Consider the following 16,488-nt stretch of genomic DNA (forward strand, 5'->3'; position numbering starts at 1 on the left):
GCCCTTTCCTGAAGCCTGCTTGTTCATCTGGTAGGAAATGCTCAAGGATAGGCTCTATCCTGTTTAGAATGAGTCGTTCGAACAGTTTCAGGGGCACCGACAGAAGTGAGATGGGGCGGTAGCTCTTAGGGTCATTTCTGGGTTTGTTCGGCTTTAGAATGGCTACAACAGTGGCCTTCTTCCACAGCAGGGGGACTTTGGCATCAGAGAGGCATCGTGACATGAAGTGTCTGAGCCAGTCATTAAGGCGAGGGCCAATGTGTAACAGTTGTTCTGGGTGGATGTTGTCAGGGCCAGGGGCTTTCCCATGCTTGAGAGTGCCTAGTCCTTGTTTCATTTCGGAGATGGTGAAGGCTACTGTGAGACCACGATCAGCAGATGGACTGTTTCTCATTTCTTTCAGTTTGTTGTTGACATCGCGGGAGAAGTCCTTGTCAGGGAAAGGGTATCTTCCGTTGTTGATGAGAGTACGTGCTATTGCATCTGGCGTGACGGGGCAGGCCTTTTTCTTGGTTGTCCTCCCAGTGAGTCTGTTGATTAGTTGCCAAGCTTTCCGGCTTGAGTGCGTAAAGTCGATGCTCTCACAGGCTTCCCGCCAGCGTGCCTTCCGCGTATCGTCAAGGTGGGACTTCAGCTGGGCTGCCACCTCTGCGGCATGTTCAGCATTTGGGGAGTTTTGGAGAGTCTTGTGGAGCCGTTCACATTCCTCGACCCATCCAGGGATGTACTCTTTCCGACAGCCTCGTGGGATGGTTGCTTTTGATGAAGCACTGACTGCCTGGAGGAAGGCACTATATGCCTTGTTGATGTCCGTGGTCCATGGGCAAGGAAGATTGGCTGCTAGGTTATCTGTCTCTCCCTTATAGATGTTCCAGTTTGCCTCGCGGAAGTTCCATCTTTTTGCTGGGCGTGTCATGGTTGGAGTCACTAGGGGTGTGCCTCTGATAATGATAGGTCTATGGTGGCTGTGAGGATAGCTGTCCAGCACTAGTCTTTCAGGGGCCTCAGAGGAATCACTTTGCCACCATGCAAGGTCTGGGTTGGTTGAGGAGTCCCATCGACTGGAGTAGAAAGTGGCAGGTTGACGTCTGTCAAATAGCAGGTTAAGGTCGAGTTCTGAAGCCCAGTTGCATAGCTCTTCGCCATTCGAGGTGCAGTAATCATATCCCCAGTCAGTGTGCTGGCAATTGCAGTCGCCGGCATACAGAACCGGATGGTTTCCAACCCCTTTTAGTGCAGGAATGCGGAGAGCTAAGAAATGATCAGATAAAGAGGGAGAATGCTGGCGAGCATATAGAAAACACCGAAGAGACGATATATAGCTTGCAACGCAAATTTGATAATCATTACATCAAATCTAACCTACATATGCTTTTTAACATCCGAATGTTAAAGTTTCATATACCCATGGTATCTTCAGTGTTAATAGTGCTTTTAAGAGGTCTCTGCCATTATCACGACACCCAGCGTCCCCAGGTACCCATTTTAAACCTTGGGTCCAGAGAGACATTAGCCGCGGTCACACGAGCAAAAGATCGCGATCTTCAAGTTCTCTGCGGCTAATGTAGCTCCAAGGAACAACGCACTGTGAAGGATTCGAAACCGAAACCTGTTGACACAAAGCCTCATTCACTATAGACACTCCTATAACCAGGGAGGTGGTTTCAACCTCCCTGCTAGAACAGTCGCTATAGCGGGTCGTACTCTTAATCAGCTGCATAGTCAATGCTAATTTAATTTTAGTCAATTTGCCGCTCATTCACTTTTGCAGGCCCTAAGTAGAGTGAAACAAATACATTTTTGCTAAAATAATGCATTATTTCTCGATCTATTCTGCAGGTATTGTCTCCACATCGATAGCAGTGAGATGCTACCAGTGTAGCGGCTACACAGCCAACCAGCCGTGCAGTGACGCTCCAGATACCGATAGACTTCAGGTTATTGAATCCTGCAGTGGCGTTTGTTACGTAAGTGTGATAAAAGACTGCAACTAAACCTCAAGACCTCCTTCACTTTGCACAAAGAACACATTTCAAAGTTTGCCGGATGCAGAGAATGAGTATCTCAGACAAGATTGATAATACGATCGTATCATTTAGGATTCACGCAAAGAAATGCATGAAGAAAAAAGATTGCCTGCCAAAAATCTCTGCGACTATCTATTCTATGTTTTGATTTGTTCTAATATCTTTATTCTTCATTAATTTTCATTTTCATTTATGTTTAATTCATATTTCCATACATACATAAGATATAAGGGCAAACCGCTGTATTACAGCATGTTATTGCTTTCAATTACACTACGCGTCATCTCACATACAAAGAGTGCAGAGATGTCCAAGTTTGTTGAAAGAAAAGCGGAAATGACTTTTATAGGAAATCAAAGAAAAAGATTGCAAATGTATACCTGAGAACTGTATAAATAGATTTATCAACACAACATCAAAATCAAAACGCATTCTTTTTAATGGTAGGTATCGTACAGCACAGCTTCGGGTAACCTCGTCACCACTCGGGGCTGCTTCGGCACCAGATCGGCATGCTCCGATACATGCTTGAGTCCCTCGTCGGATCTCGAAAACTGCCTGCACTGTTGCGAATGTGATAATTGCAACGACGTAGTGAAATCGGACATTCGATCTCGCGCACAGCAGACGGGGTGTCCCTCGGAAACTACGACAAAGGCCTCGACAACCGCAACCAGGAAAACAACCGAAATGGTCATGTCGTCCTCAACAGTAAAAAGTACGCAGGCTCAGACGGTTGCGGCAGGGGCTCTGGGATCAGGCGCGACTCAGCTGTGTGGTCGATATCCGTTATATCTCTGGATTTTTGCGGCTCTCATCGCGTGCTTTCATTTGCTTTCGTAGAGATTGATGGTTACGAGAGAACATATTTTCATTTGTAAAACGAGAGACAGAATACAGTACGAGAAAAACAAAAACAACAATGACGTCTCTTTCCAACTTCTTTTGTCATAATGCAGTTTCGTTTGTTTCATTTAGCGTTGTGCAGGAATCAAATTGAATATCATATATAAATAATTGATGTCTTTTATCTTACAGGATTGTTGTTAACTGTTACTAAATGAACTCTCCTTTAGCAGGGAATGATGTCATGGTAACTTCTCTGCGTGAAATATAAAAACGGAAAGGCATAAGTAAATGTGTATGCACTTCTGGAGAATTCCTTCTTCATCTCTCTCCCCCCCCCCCTTCTGTCTGTTTGTATGTATATACTCATTATGAAGTAATTTGTTTTATGTGACCGTCAGGGAAGCAAGCAGCCATAAAACCCACGCCCATAAGTCACCTCTGATAAAGGAATAAAGGCAATGGGGATTTGAACCAGGGACCTTGTGATCAGTAGTTCCTGGTTTTATATCCACTGAGCCAAAACTCACATATCATGCAGCTTTGTCATTCCCCACTCCGTCCTCACGTTTCTTGAAACTAACATCAGTGTACTCTGCCTTATTTATTTCTTTTTATTTATAGGCAACATTAAACCCGGAGTGAAGTTTCATTTTAACTGATTGGGTGTGACAGGTAGACAGATTTTTCATGATTATGTACAATATTGTATAATATGGTAGTTCAGGAAAGATACTCCTATTTTTCTGTATGTTATAAATCTATAATATGACTTCACTCCCATAGTTCTAATCCCTCTGTGCTTCAAAATGGTGAAGAATAGCAGTATGGGAACACAAGAAGAGATAAGTATTATTACCATGTTCCTTGTTTGGGGAAGAAACACATATCTATACTGCTTTGCAGAGGGAATACTATTCAGACATACTGTACATTGTATGATAGAATGTTTACAATATATCTCTGTGCTATACAGATAATAACCTTATTTAGTCATCTTTTTTTCATTAAAGATAATTGTACATCATATATTGTATATTCTGGCTTTTGGACATCCAATATGAAACGTACATATATATCAAATGATTTAGCACTTAACATTGTGTGTGTATGTGTGTGCTTTTGAGTGTATGCATTTGTGTGTTTCTGACAAGAGCACAACATCTGCAGAACATGCAACAAAATGTGACCATTGCATGTAACAAATGTCTATGAAGAAATAGACAGCATTAAATGCACACACCAAGCTTATAACAAGAGACAAAGTCTTCAAAAGGCAAATGCAATAGGTTTCATATAAAGTATATTTATATCAAATAAAATTCACTAGATTGACATTCACCGAGCAAATTTTGTGACGTTTACGTACGAAACGAGACATTTTCCCTCATACATCCCACATGGAATATATCCAAAGCTATCTACTCAATGCCATATTCTGAAATGAAAAAAAAAAAGAGAGTGAAATTAATCAAATACAAGACAGCACTGTCTTCACCAGCTGCCATCCTTCCACTGACTCACAGAACACAATACTAATGATTGAATGAAATAAAAGGACAAAAAGTGACGCATGTCATTACTAAATTTCAAATTTGGGTGGCCCCATCTGAAATAATGAGAAGGCAAAGCCTTGAAATTCCTCCATTGCTATCATATGATTGCACTGTGTTTGTTTGCTGAGAAACCACACAATCATATCACTATACCAGGATGGAAATATGAAAAATAAAAAAAATAAATGACTTGATTGATACATGCATGACTCTGCTGGATTATAATGGTCAACCTGATGCAGCAACATGGTTGGTCCTAATCTGATACAAATCAAGCTTAATGCATTATACATTACTGTGAATATTTCCGAACTCCTGACTACCTTAATATCAGAATTCACCATGAGTCGTTACAAAGTGATGCATATACTGAGTAATATTCAGGCCTTACGGCCAACAATCTCAATACACAATTGCCTTCTGGACTAGATCTGAGATTTTGAAATGAGGAGAGGATATCTGAATATAATGCCCTGCGATGCAGCTTCAAAAAGAGTCTGATTTAAACCCTCTCAGCTCCATCATTAAGAAATGTCACAGACATTGCATACAAATGGCATACTGATAACAATAACAGGGTTAAGAAACCTGCAAACTGTCTTCTTCAACATTTGCTACCTTCTGTGAGTAAATGCTACTCCAAAGGTTAACGTTGCAATAACTTAGATATGGTGCCATTCATGATTCCATAAACATCATTAATTTTTTGTTCAAACCAAGAATTGCAACATTTAGCCATTCCTCAGATCATGATTTCACATCAGAATTTCTCCAATCTAGTATGCGCATCTGCAATTAAAGAACATCCCGACATGGTCTCTTTTCACAGGGTAGATTCCGTATCAAAATACATCTGTGTATGCATGATGGCCTATCATCTTACTTGCTATAATGTCTTAAGTATAAGTCTCTTCTCAAGGGGTAATCATTTCCATCTATATGCACTTCCCAGAAATCAGTAGAATTTACGAACTGAAGATGCTGAAAGGGAGTTTGACCATGACAGAGTGATAGAGATGGAGCTGAAAGAGAGAGAGATCACAAAGTGTGGGGGGGGGGGGACCTGGAAGAAGACTTTGACATAATCCTACCAAAGAGCTGAAAGGGAATATAAAAAAAATATGGGAAGACGCTTCAAAAGAACTTTGATGTTTTCTAACAATTTGCGGAGCTCTCTACAGTGTGAAAAGCTAATTACTGACCAGTATCATGACAACAAGCTCTAATCACAAATCTTCCTTTATGCAACATGTGTGAGAAGTATAAATACACCAGTGAAACAGCTCCGCTGTATCATGTGATACGACTACCTGAGCTTCTTCTTCCTAATTATATTCCTTCACATAGTTGTTCCAGAGCATCTACGGGTGTTGCATCTTTAACGAGAAGCCATGCTTGGAAAGGTAAAATATCAAACAACTCTAAGTCTTTGTTATGAAATGCAGTGACCATAATGAGTGTTGGTATGACAATAAAGTAGACTATTTAATAAATTTTCTACATAAATATGGGCCCAAAGTACTACTTAATACTTCATGTGGAATTATCTCACTCCATCTTGTGGAGACATTTTGGTCACTGTGTCTCCCTAGTACTAGCACTGCTCTAAACAGCTACAGGATGCATGCATATCCACTTTGGTTGGTATGTCCACCTCCTACAATAATGACGACAAGAAAAGCTTCAATGTGGCATTTATACAACAGAATAAATACATTTCTAATTCATCACGTTCGTGAATCTTACATTTAGCCACTGAAGGTAGAATTAAAGCATGCAAGCTGGTATAGCCTCCCTTGTTCAAATATTCACAGACTTATAGCCACCTGGCCTGTTAAACACTCTTAATTCTTCTATATATCAAAGGATGGCATACATAGACATTTCTACAATAGTTCATAGGTACAAAATAACAGGCAAATGGCAACAGAAACTGTTGGAAACTTATATACATATGTGATGCTGAATATACAATTAAATGTCAAATGTATTTCATAGGCCATATCAAAATACATTATCTTCTTTTTAATATCTTATTGTATCTTTTTACAGCTAGAACACAAAAATGGCTTGTGTATTGTACAAAAAAATCACTTCTGCATTGGGCATTATATGAAAGCACAGTTTGGAAAAAAAAATAGCAAACCAAATATGTTTTAAGGAGCACAATGAATAAATATGAGAATATTGAGAATATCAACTGATATTTTTGGACATCTATTTACTGTTGATTTGGGCGCCAATTAACTACTTGAAGTAGGCACTCTCAGTAACATGCATGAGTTGGTGTAAACATACAATATATTTACCATTCATCACTCAGACTTATTATGTGGAGGGGGCACGGGAAAATAGAAAATGGTTCATATGGGTCAACTTTACCATCGTCTCAGCCCAAGCAGTTCCAAGTCCAGATTAATCGCATTTGTGAGTGGTGGCGTACAAAATGTAAAGAAGAGAACAATTCGTTGAAAACTCCCCTCCTATGACCTTTCTACCACAAACGAGCCATTGTGGACTGGGGAAGGGGTGGGGGTAGGAGCTGGTGGAGGAGAAAGGGGGGGGGGGGAGAAGGGGCTTGTAAATGGGTTGGAAGGAGGGAAGGGGTGGGGGAAGAGGGATGGTGTGGGGCAGGGGAATATGGAAGGGGTAAGCTAAAGGTTTGTGAAGAGTTGGGGGAGAAAGGATGGAATTGGGTGGTGGGAAGGGAAGGTGGAAGAGAGAAGGGTAGGGATGAGGCTGGTGCAGGGGTGGGAGAGGTAGGATGGTGTGGTGGAGGAGGGGGATTTATGTTTCTCTTCATTTACTCACAAATAACAGAGGCACACAAACCAATAAACAAATGATACAGAACACAGTGTAATGAGTACATTGTGATTTTGCTGATTTCTACACATAAATGTTGTGATGCATGGTATGTGAAGAGTAGCAACATTTACAAAATCTTAAAATCCATTATTTTCTCTATCCATGCATTACACTACAGGATTCACGTGGCACATAATAGGTTCTCCCTCGCAAGAATTAAAGGTCCAATCACATACATATTGTAGCAACCTTTACACTATGGCCATCTGTTTACAGAGGTCACTTCAGTAATTTTTAACCACTTCCGTAGAGAAACTTGTTCTACTGTACGGCACGAGAACACAAGAAAATCAACGAGAGAAGAAAGATTAATTTCTCTCAGTTCCCATGCGAAATGCTTGGTGTTTCTCAGCAGAGATATGTGTGCGTATGTGTGTGTGTGGGGTGTGTGTGTGGGGTGTGTGTGTGTGTGTGTGTGTGTGTGTGTGTGTGTGTGCATGTATGTGAGTGTGTATGTGTGCATGTACAGACAAACTGCTCCTGTCTTGCGCTTTTCACTCAGTCCCTCTTGAGGACGGTGTGGTAGGCGTTCCTCAGCAGGGCGTACGGATAGCAAGACTCCAGGAGGTCTTGGGTCAGGAATGGTGACTCCTTCACAATCTACACACAGACACATAGAGAGCAAAGACAAGTTGATTCAAAACCAATCTGTCCTTTTAAATACACTCTTTGAGTTATCTATCAAAGAATCATGAAAGTTTTATGCAGATTCCGTTAACAGGAAAACATTACTCATCGCAAATTACTGTTGTTACTTGCTAGTACAGTTATTATCTTTACTATTATTTGCTTTCTGCAAAGTGTCAAAAACTAATATCATGTAAATACATATCATTTACTGAATATCACATTCAATTAATATAACACTTGTTGGCATATATTGTGAGCAGTTGGAGAAAGAGCATAACACTATCAGTAGTGGAACTACAAAGTGAAATACTTTCAGAATATCACTGATAGTCATCAGGTCAACCACAAGAAAGAGGAACCACAGCAACAACTTAAGTCTTGAGCCAATTTACTTCCAAATGTTTCCTGCTGGTCAATATGTTTTCTTTTACAATTTATTGGTTAAGTCATGTGACTGATGGGAGGAATCATGTGACAAGTGAGGAAAGTCATGTGACTAGTGAGGAGAGTCATGTGACTGATGTGTGTACCCACCTGATCCAGGAGAAGATGGAGGGATTCCCGGCCCTTGATGGTGATCTGCTTGTCTGTTTCTTGGCCAAGGTGCAGCATGTTTGAGGAGGTCAGCTGGAGAGCACAAACGGGGAAGGAGAGGTCAAACTGAAGTGTCAAACAGCCATGTCAAGCCACTGCTTGAAATTTGTTTTAAAGTCGAGTCAAAAGAGCATAAATCTAAACAAACTTATGCATTTACTACGTGGAATGGTTTCTCAACATCAATAATTGACACTGATACAATAATATTTGTCAAAACTGTCTGCTTATCTACACCTACGCAAACTGCAAACTTATCTTAAATTTGGAAATCAATTTCAAAATAGACTCTGTCTTTCTACAAAGAACCTTCAAATGACTGGTCAGATGCATGATCATAAGTGGTTTCTTGGTATCTTGCAAAAAGTTAAAAGCCCAATTCTCATCTCCACCAATACTATACCATCCCTTTAACATTTGATCTAATTTGAGTGGCAAAAAAAAAATGGGCATGACAGCAACTTAATGGCACAGTAAATGGTTATAGATCAATAATCTTCTTACAGCTAAGAACTCTTGCAGCCGGTCCTCAATGTCCCCGCGTCCGTGGAGAGAGAAGAGCGCCCCCGCAATGGCATTGATGGCCTTGGCATAGCAATGGCAGTTGTTTGGGTGGGCGTCGTACATCGGGTGGTAGATGGTGCCATCGCTGCGGGCAAGGGTGCGCAGCGAGACGGCGATGAAGACCATGAGGAGACAGGAGAGGTTGTAATCCTGATCAGGGTCAACTGGAGGGAAAGAACAAAAAAAAAAAACAAATAAATAAAAATACTTGAAACACCACCAAACTTTGTGAGAAATGTTACGATATCATCTGGTGTACAGCTGTAAGTACTCAACAGTCTGTTTCATACAACCTATACAGCTGTTTTTCCAAACCTTTCATATTTTGCCTTGGTGCATGCATAAAGCATATTCCAATGGAACTTTGCATTATCGAAAGAAACATCAATAACTGGACAGGAGGGGGATGTGGAGGAAAAAGGAGAGTACTTGTTTTCAATGCAATTTTAATGCACAGGAGAAAAGAATTTTCTCTTCTATGCACAGAAAGATGACCAGACTGTATCCACCAGTAAAGAGTGTGTTTGTGAGTGGCAGTGTGTATTGATGTGGGTATGCATGTGAGCAACTGAAGTCTTTTATATTGCCCAGTCTATAGTCAAAATACAATGTATATGACATGCTCACATCAAATAACATAAAACATACAGGGCATGTCAACCTTGTAATAGCACTGAAACATATTTACAACACTTCTAGAATACATTTCCTGTCTTTCTCGGCAAAATGGTTGCAGAACGATACTTACTTTCCTTCTCTGAGCGCAGAGCACTGACCAAGGCAGGGTCCACGTTACAGGACAGCCCTACGCTGCTGGCCAGTGTGTCAACAGTGATGGCGTCCTGTCCCGCGGCTCTTACATGCTCCTTGAAGTCAATGATGGCACTGTACAGGAATGGTACTCTACGGGACAGCACCTGACGAGATAGAGCGAACAAACACACCACATGACTCATTTCTCTGATAAAAGCAATACAGTCTTAAAACAGAATAATAATTGCAATATGTTTCACATAGTTTCTCCCTGTTGGAGTTGCACTTGCGATGCAGCAATTTTCCATACACAGGGCTCAACATTAGTGGGGGTCAAGAATGAATGTTGGGCCACCTAATTTCCCAAAGGGTTATCTTTTGGTGGCCCAATTGGGCAGCTAAAATTCAAAATGAGATTTCATATTTCCTTTCATTTTGGGGCACTTTATTTCTTTTTTTTTTGGCCAACAACATTTCAAATTCAAAACTTTTGGTGACTCAAACAGGCCAGCCCTGCCATATATTTGATTAATAACACTCTAGGTCCCTGTAAGTAAAGGGCCAAACAGATCATTTAATGTTGACTGCGTACTTGATGAAATCACATGAACTGTAACATAGCATAACTAGCTACACGGTTGCAGAAAGGTGACCATTTGAATAGAACAGCGACTGGCTGGAGTTAACGCCATTTTGATTGGAGGACACAGAGGAACAAAAATCCAGTGCAGTTTACTGATGACACATTGTGGTTTAAAACATTGACTCCTATCTGCTCGATCAGCAGGTGACTTACTTCACTGAGTGCCTCCTGGGTCAGGGCCTTGAAAGCTAGGATGATGCCAATGATGTTGAGCCGCATCAAGAGGTTGTCCACATCTAGTATAGGAATGGAGATGGAGAGAGATAGAGAATATGTCTATACATTCATACGAGATGTCTACTTTCAGAGACGACAACTGTCCTGTTTTCATTAAAGTGGCACATCTGAATTTCACTGCATATAATAAACTGGGGAAGACTTGACAAGAATTGTTTAAAGATATTAATTCTGCACAGATAATAATAATGACATTTCCAATCACTTGCCAATTTGAGAAACAAGAACTTCAATCTTCTAAAATGTGTTGCCAAGTTAAGAATCAGCTGTGAATTTAGATAGTATGAGGCTTTTGAAATCTCTACGATAGAAACAAACTATGATATATAGACGACAAAGGATTAACATGTGAAAGTTTTTCCCTTTTTTTTCTACCTTGTGAAATGCCAAAAATGAACAGCAACAGTATCAGTACAAAGATATAGCACAAAATGATGCAAATGTAGTTTCCGGGACGTGATGAGTTAAGGCAAGGATTGCCCAGGTGTAAAATCTCACGTTTGAGTTGTTGTGACAGCTGCGCCATGATGTCCGGCTTGTCGAAGTTGGTTCTCAGTTGGGCTAGCACATCCTTGTTCTCGATCACGAGTTTCTGGTGAGTTAGAAAGTGAAAGGGGGTGGCCACATGGCTTTTGAGTGAGCAGAGCCACAATTGCCTGCAATACATGCATACATCACACGTTACCTCCCCGCCAAATATTGACTCTGTGCTGGTCAAATTAAGCTCCTTTCTCTCTCACAGTTCCAAACTTAAAGCAAATACTACGGGGTTCTGTTTCTTATTTGGTTTATGAACATATCTTGTAATTACAAATTCAGTGCATGCCAATTTGTATCAAACTAATCCTAAGACCATCATAAAGTTCGTCTAGGGACTACCTTTTCTTCGTACTTATTTGAGAGCTACCGGCGAAAGGGCAAAACTTCCCTTTTCACTGTAACCACTGGCCATGAATACTAGGATACTGTCTCAGAGGACCTTGGCCTACTTACAATTACTGACTTGTGCCTGTGATATTGTCAAAATGTCACTACTCTAAATCTGGCATAGTGATATTCATACACCAAAATTACACAAAAAGTGATGTGTAGAATTCATTTCATTCATTTTTTCATTCATTCATTCATTCATTTATTTTTTTATTTCCATTAATGAAGAATTAAAATATGTGCAATGAAGGAGGTCTATTGTAATAAACCACAAAAGTTACAACAATACAAACTAAATTGCTGAAATCTCCCAATTTCCAGGGATGCAAGATTGGAAGCGATCTCTGATAGGATTCCGGCTGGGAATTCACTTACCTTGAGCTCGCCCATCTGACTAGCAATGTGCCACATCAAACTCTCATGAAGGAACTTCATACCGTAGGCTCCAATCAGCTCAGCAAGGGACCGTAGCTCTGTTGACAAACATAAAATATACCAACATTAAAGAGCACAAGGCAGAATGAAAAATTCAAGTTGTGTCTCTTTTCATATGAAAAGTCACTGACTCTCTATACTAGAGACAAATAAACATTGCAATGTATAAGGAGGCAATAATGTGGCATGTCGCTAATTTTTGCAAATATCAGTTAACTTGGAAATCTCAACCAAAAAAACAAGGAAAAGTAGAAATTATGCGGTGCGTAATATATGTCCCCGCCGGAAGTAGCATTTAGTAGCAAAATGTACAATATAGGTAACAAGATCAAGGTCAAAGGTCAAAGAAGTCAAAGGTCAAAATTCTGTGTAGAAGTTTTGAAGCCCTCACCTAGTGCCATCACATAAAGCAAACGGAATCGAAATCGGGTTAGAAATGGCGAAGGAGTAGCATTTTGTAGCCAATGTACAATATAGGTAAAAAGATCAAGGTCAAAGGTCAAAGAAGTCAAAGGTCAAAATTCTGTGTAGAAGTTTTGAAGCCCTCACCTAGTGCCATCACATAAAGCAAACGGAATCGAAATCGGGTTAGAAATGGCGAAGGAGTAGCATTTTGTAGCCAATGTACAATATAGGTAAAAAGATCAAGGTCAAAGGTCAAAGAAGTCAAAGGTCAAAATTCTGTGTAGAAGTTTTGAAGCCCTCACCTAGTGCCATCACTTAAAGCAAACTGAATTGAAATCGGGTTAGAAATGGCGAAGGAGTAGCATTTTGTAGCAAAATGTACAATATAGGTAAACAAGAGACCCGCGGGTCTAGCGCTCACCTGAGTATCGCAAGTTCACCTTTCACGCAGTCACTAATCTAAATTATTCACAGCTCTACCAAAATTTGACCAGGCATTCTGAAGTAGAAGATGAAAATGTACAATAAGGGCCCAAATTTTTAAAGATTCCTTAATTTGGGGGATTGGGGGCCCCCTGGGGCCCTCTGGGTGGGGCATGGTGCCCATTTTGATAAATTGAGATCCTGACCCCCTAAGGATGCTACCTGCCAAGTTTGACGAAAATCTATCATGAGGTTTTCAGGAAGAAGATGACAATGTACGATTCAGGCCCCCATTTGGACCTTCCTAACCAACCCCCCACCCCCACCCCCCCACCCCCCCCCCACCCCCCCCCCCCACCCCTGCCCCCAAGAGGGGCACCCCTGGATCTCCTATGAACAAACTCGAAACTAGTCATTAATGTACTCACTCATAGTATTATCTTAGCTGCATAACTTCTGATTCTAGAGAAAATTTTTAACGATTCCTTCATTTGGGGGGTTTGGGCCCCCCTGGGGGCCCCCTGGGTGGGACATGGTGCCCATTTTAACAAATTGAGATCCTAACCCCTTAGGGATGCTACCTGCCAAGTTTGGTGAAAATGGGTCATGGGGTTCTAAAAAAGAAGATAAAAATGTACAATTTAGGCCCCATTAGGACCCCTCCTCACCTCCCTCCCCTGGGTCCCAAGGGGGGCACCCCTGATTCTGCCATGAACAAACTTGAAACTGCAGTCATCAATGTACTAACTCATAGTATTAACTTAGCTCCATCACTTCTGGTTCTAGAGAAGAAGATTTTTAAAGATTCCTTAATTTTGGGGATTTGGGCCCCCTGGGGGTCCCCTGGGGGCCCCCTGGGTGGGGCATGGTGCCCATTCTAACAAATTGAGTTCCTAACCCCCTAGGGATGCTACCTGCCAAGTTTGGTGAAAATGGGTCATGGGGTTCTCAAGAAGAAGATGAAAATGTACAATTTAGGCCCCATTAGAACCCCTCCCCACCCCCCTCCCCTGGGTCCCAAGGGGGGCATCCCTGATTCTGCCATGAACAAACTTGAAACTACAGTCATCAATGAACTAACTCATAGTATTAACTTAGCTCTATCACTTCTGGTTCTAGAGAAGAAGATTTTTAAAGATTCCTTAAATTTGGGGGGTTTGGGCCCCCCTGGGGGCCCCCTGGGTGGGTCATGGTGCCCATTTTAACAAATTGAGTTCCTAACCCCCTAGGGATGCTACCTGCCAAGTTTGATGAAAATCGGTCTTGGGGTTTTCAAGAAGAAGATGAAAATGTAAAAAGTTTACGCACGACGCACGACGGACGACGGACGACGGACGACGGACGACGCACGACGCACGACGCACGACGCACGACGCACGACGGACGCCGGACGAAGGGCGATCGCAATAGCTCACTTGAGCCTTTGGCTCAGGTGAGCTAAAAATCAAGGTCAAAGGTCAAAGAAGTCAAAGGTCAAAATTCTGTGTACAAGTTTTGAAGCCCTCACCTAGTGCCATCACATAAAGCAAACGGAATCAAAATCGGGTTAGAAATGGCGAAGGAGAAGCATTTTGAAGCAAAATGTACAATATAGGTCAAAGGTCAAGGTCAAAGGTCACAACTGAAATTCTGTGTAGAAGTTTCAAAGCTCCCATGTAGTGCTATCATATAAAGCAAACAGAATCAAAATCAGGTTAGAAATGGCGAAGGAGTAGCAAATTGAACATTTTGATCACACACGGACGCACAGACGGACGGACGGACGGACGTTAGACCTCACGGTGATATACTTGTGTGTCTACCCCTTTGTTCTCCCTTTTGTTGAAATAGACACACAAGCAAAAATTTTAGCCACACAAGCCTGACGGAATAAAGACCATCTATTGTGCACTATTGTTCTCCTAGCCACACAAGCATACTCTCGTTAGCACGGACGGACGGACAGACGGACAGACGGACGGACACACAGACACACACACGTACGGAGCCAGTTTCATAGTCCCCTGCTCGAACTCGTTCGGCGGGGACAAAAAAAGAGGAAAACATTACAAAATCCACAGCACACAGTGCATACTTTCACATCTGATCACAGCATTACCTCTTTTTATTACTGAACAGTTTTGCTGTGGCACTCTGTACCTGAGCTTACATCGATCAATATACAATGACGATCATTTGTAAAGAATGAATCAACCTGAGACAATGAACAAATAGAAAACATGCAGAATCAAAATACATATGATATCTTCAACTTGATGAGTAAATATTGATAGCAAATGAAAGACATGGACAAAAATGAGCGGTATTCTGGGTATCAATCACCACCGTCGTCATCTAGCTCCGTCCCTCACCTGTGACATCGGTGTACTCCTCTGCATTGAAAGGCAATTGTTTGTCAGGGGCCAGACTAATAAAAGCCTTCTGGTGAGGGGAGTAGATGATGTGGCACGTGGTCACCTTGCGTAGGAACACCTCCAGATACCTGCGATGGCAAAGGAAAGAAATATCTTTCAATAATCTTGCAGCAAAAGACAAAAATTTGTAGCAGAAAAGGACATCTTTTTAAAGAAATTTGCAACTGAAAACTGATAAGCCAATCAACTCAATTGAAGTCTGCAGTTACGGCAATGTGACTTCAACCAAAAATCATAGGGAAAAAAAATATATATATATCTATATAAACACACACATATTTTTCATAGCTTGACTTTAACTATTTTCTCAGATGGCCTGTTTGGACCACCACAATCTATAAATCTGAAATTTTGTTGGCCCGACATAGATATGTAGTGCCCAAAATAAAAGCAAGAGTAACAACCCATTTTGAATCTTAGTTGCCCAATCGGGTTACCAAAAGATAAATTTGGTGGCCCAACAATAATTTTTAGTGGCCTTGGGCTATTGGGCCACTGCTAATGGCAAGTCTTGTATAAAAGCTATCAAGTGAATTTCTTGATAGATCACCACACAGATCTGAGCTAAAGCATTTGCAGACTAGCTTTTGCTTTGACTGGTTCTTCAATGTGCCAGAGATATTGCACTCCACATGGTAGATGATGATAGCGAGTTGATTCTGAGGGTAATTCCTACCAGTTTGTGTACAGCATAGTGATGGTCTTCTCCCCATGGCTGTCTTGTTGCTGTGTCTGCTGCAGCATCACGTTGTTGAAGACTCGCGTAATGTCCACTTGGACTGGGGACAAATTGCAAAGATTAGATTAAGTGAGAAACAGGGTTTTTCATAGTATCGACAAGCGTTACATTCATAGTATGACAGAATACACAAATAATTACATTAGAATTTAACACATGAGAGAGATTGTGGATTAACATTCATAATCTAAATAGTGCCTCCAATCAATGAAATCACCAATATTTTCAGTTACACAGATTTTGTGGTTATCTGTCCATCTCTGGAAACATGCCACGTAGATCTAGTCCATGAGATATGATTAGAATTATCATACTTTTGAAATATGTGAATGAGCAAATGAGTCCTGGTACTGAGGAATGTGCACAATAATTAATAATAGTCTCTGTTCATACTTGCAATTAACCGTTACATGCTCCACTTCAG

The 16,488-nt window shown here is 41.2% G+C and overlaps 1 protein-coding gene across 1 annotated transcript in view; it reads right to left on the reverse strand.

Moving 5' to 3' along the window:
• Nucleotides 1-7,750: 7,750 nt before the first annotated feature.
• Nucleotides 7,751-16,488, reverse strand: part of LOC139733036 (nck-associated protein 1-like) — a 30,858-nt gene continuing 22,120 nt past the window's right edge. Inside the window, exons 21-29 of the mRNA XM_071643880.1 lie at nt 16,002-16,104; nt 15,263-15,393; nt 12,024-12,121; nt 11,217-11,310; nt 10,635-10,717; nt 9,834-10,002; nt 9,026-9,249; nt 8,462-8,554; nt 7,751-7,897 (exon numbers count right to left, since the gene is read on the reverse strand). Of these exons, the coding sequence (XP_071499981.1) occupies nt 7,796-7,897; nt 8,462-8,554; nt 9,026-9,249; nt 9,834-10,002; nt 10,635-10,717; nt 11,217-11,310; nt 12,024-12,121; nt 15,263-15,393; nt 16,002-16,104 (1,097 nt within the window). The 3' untranslated portion in view covers nt 7,751-7,795. The remainder of the gene's footprint in view (nt 7,898-8,461; nt 8,555-9,025; nt 9,250-9,833; nt 10,003-10,634; nt 10,718-11,216; nt 11,311-12,023; nt 12,122-15,262; nt 15,394-16,001; nt 16,105-16,488) is intronic.

This window comes from Diadema antillarum, unplaced genomic scaffold (genome assembly GCF_040938485.1).
Source record: "Diadema antillarum isolate AM-2024a unplaced genomic scaffold, OU_Dant_1.0 seq00000460_RagTag, whole genome shotgun sequence".
NCBI classification, from domain to species: Eukaryota; Metazoa; Echinodermata; class Echinoidea; order Diadematoida; family Diadematidae; genus Diadema; species Diadema antillarum.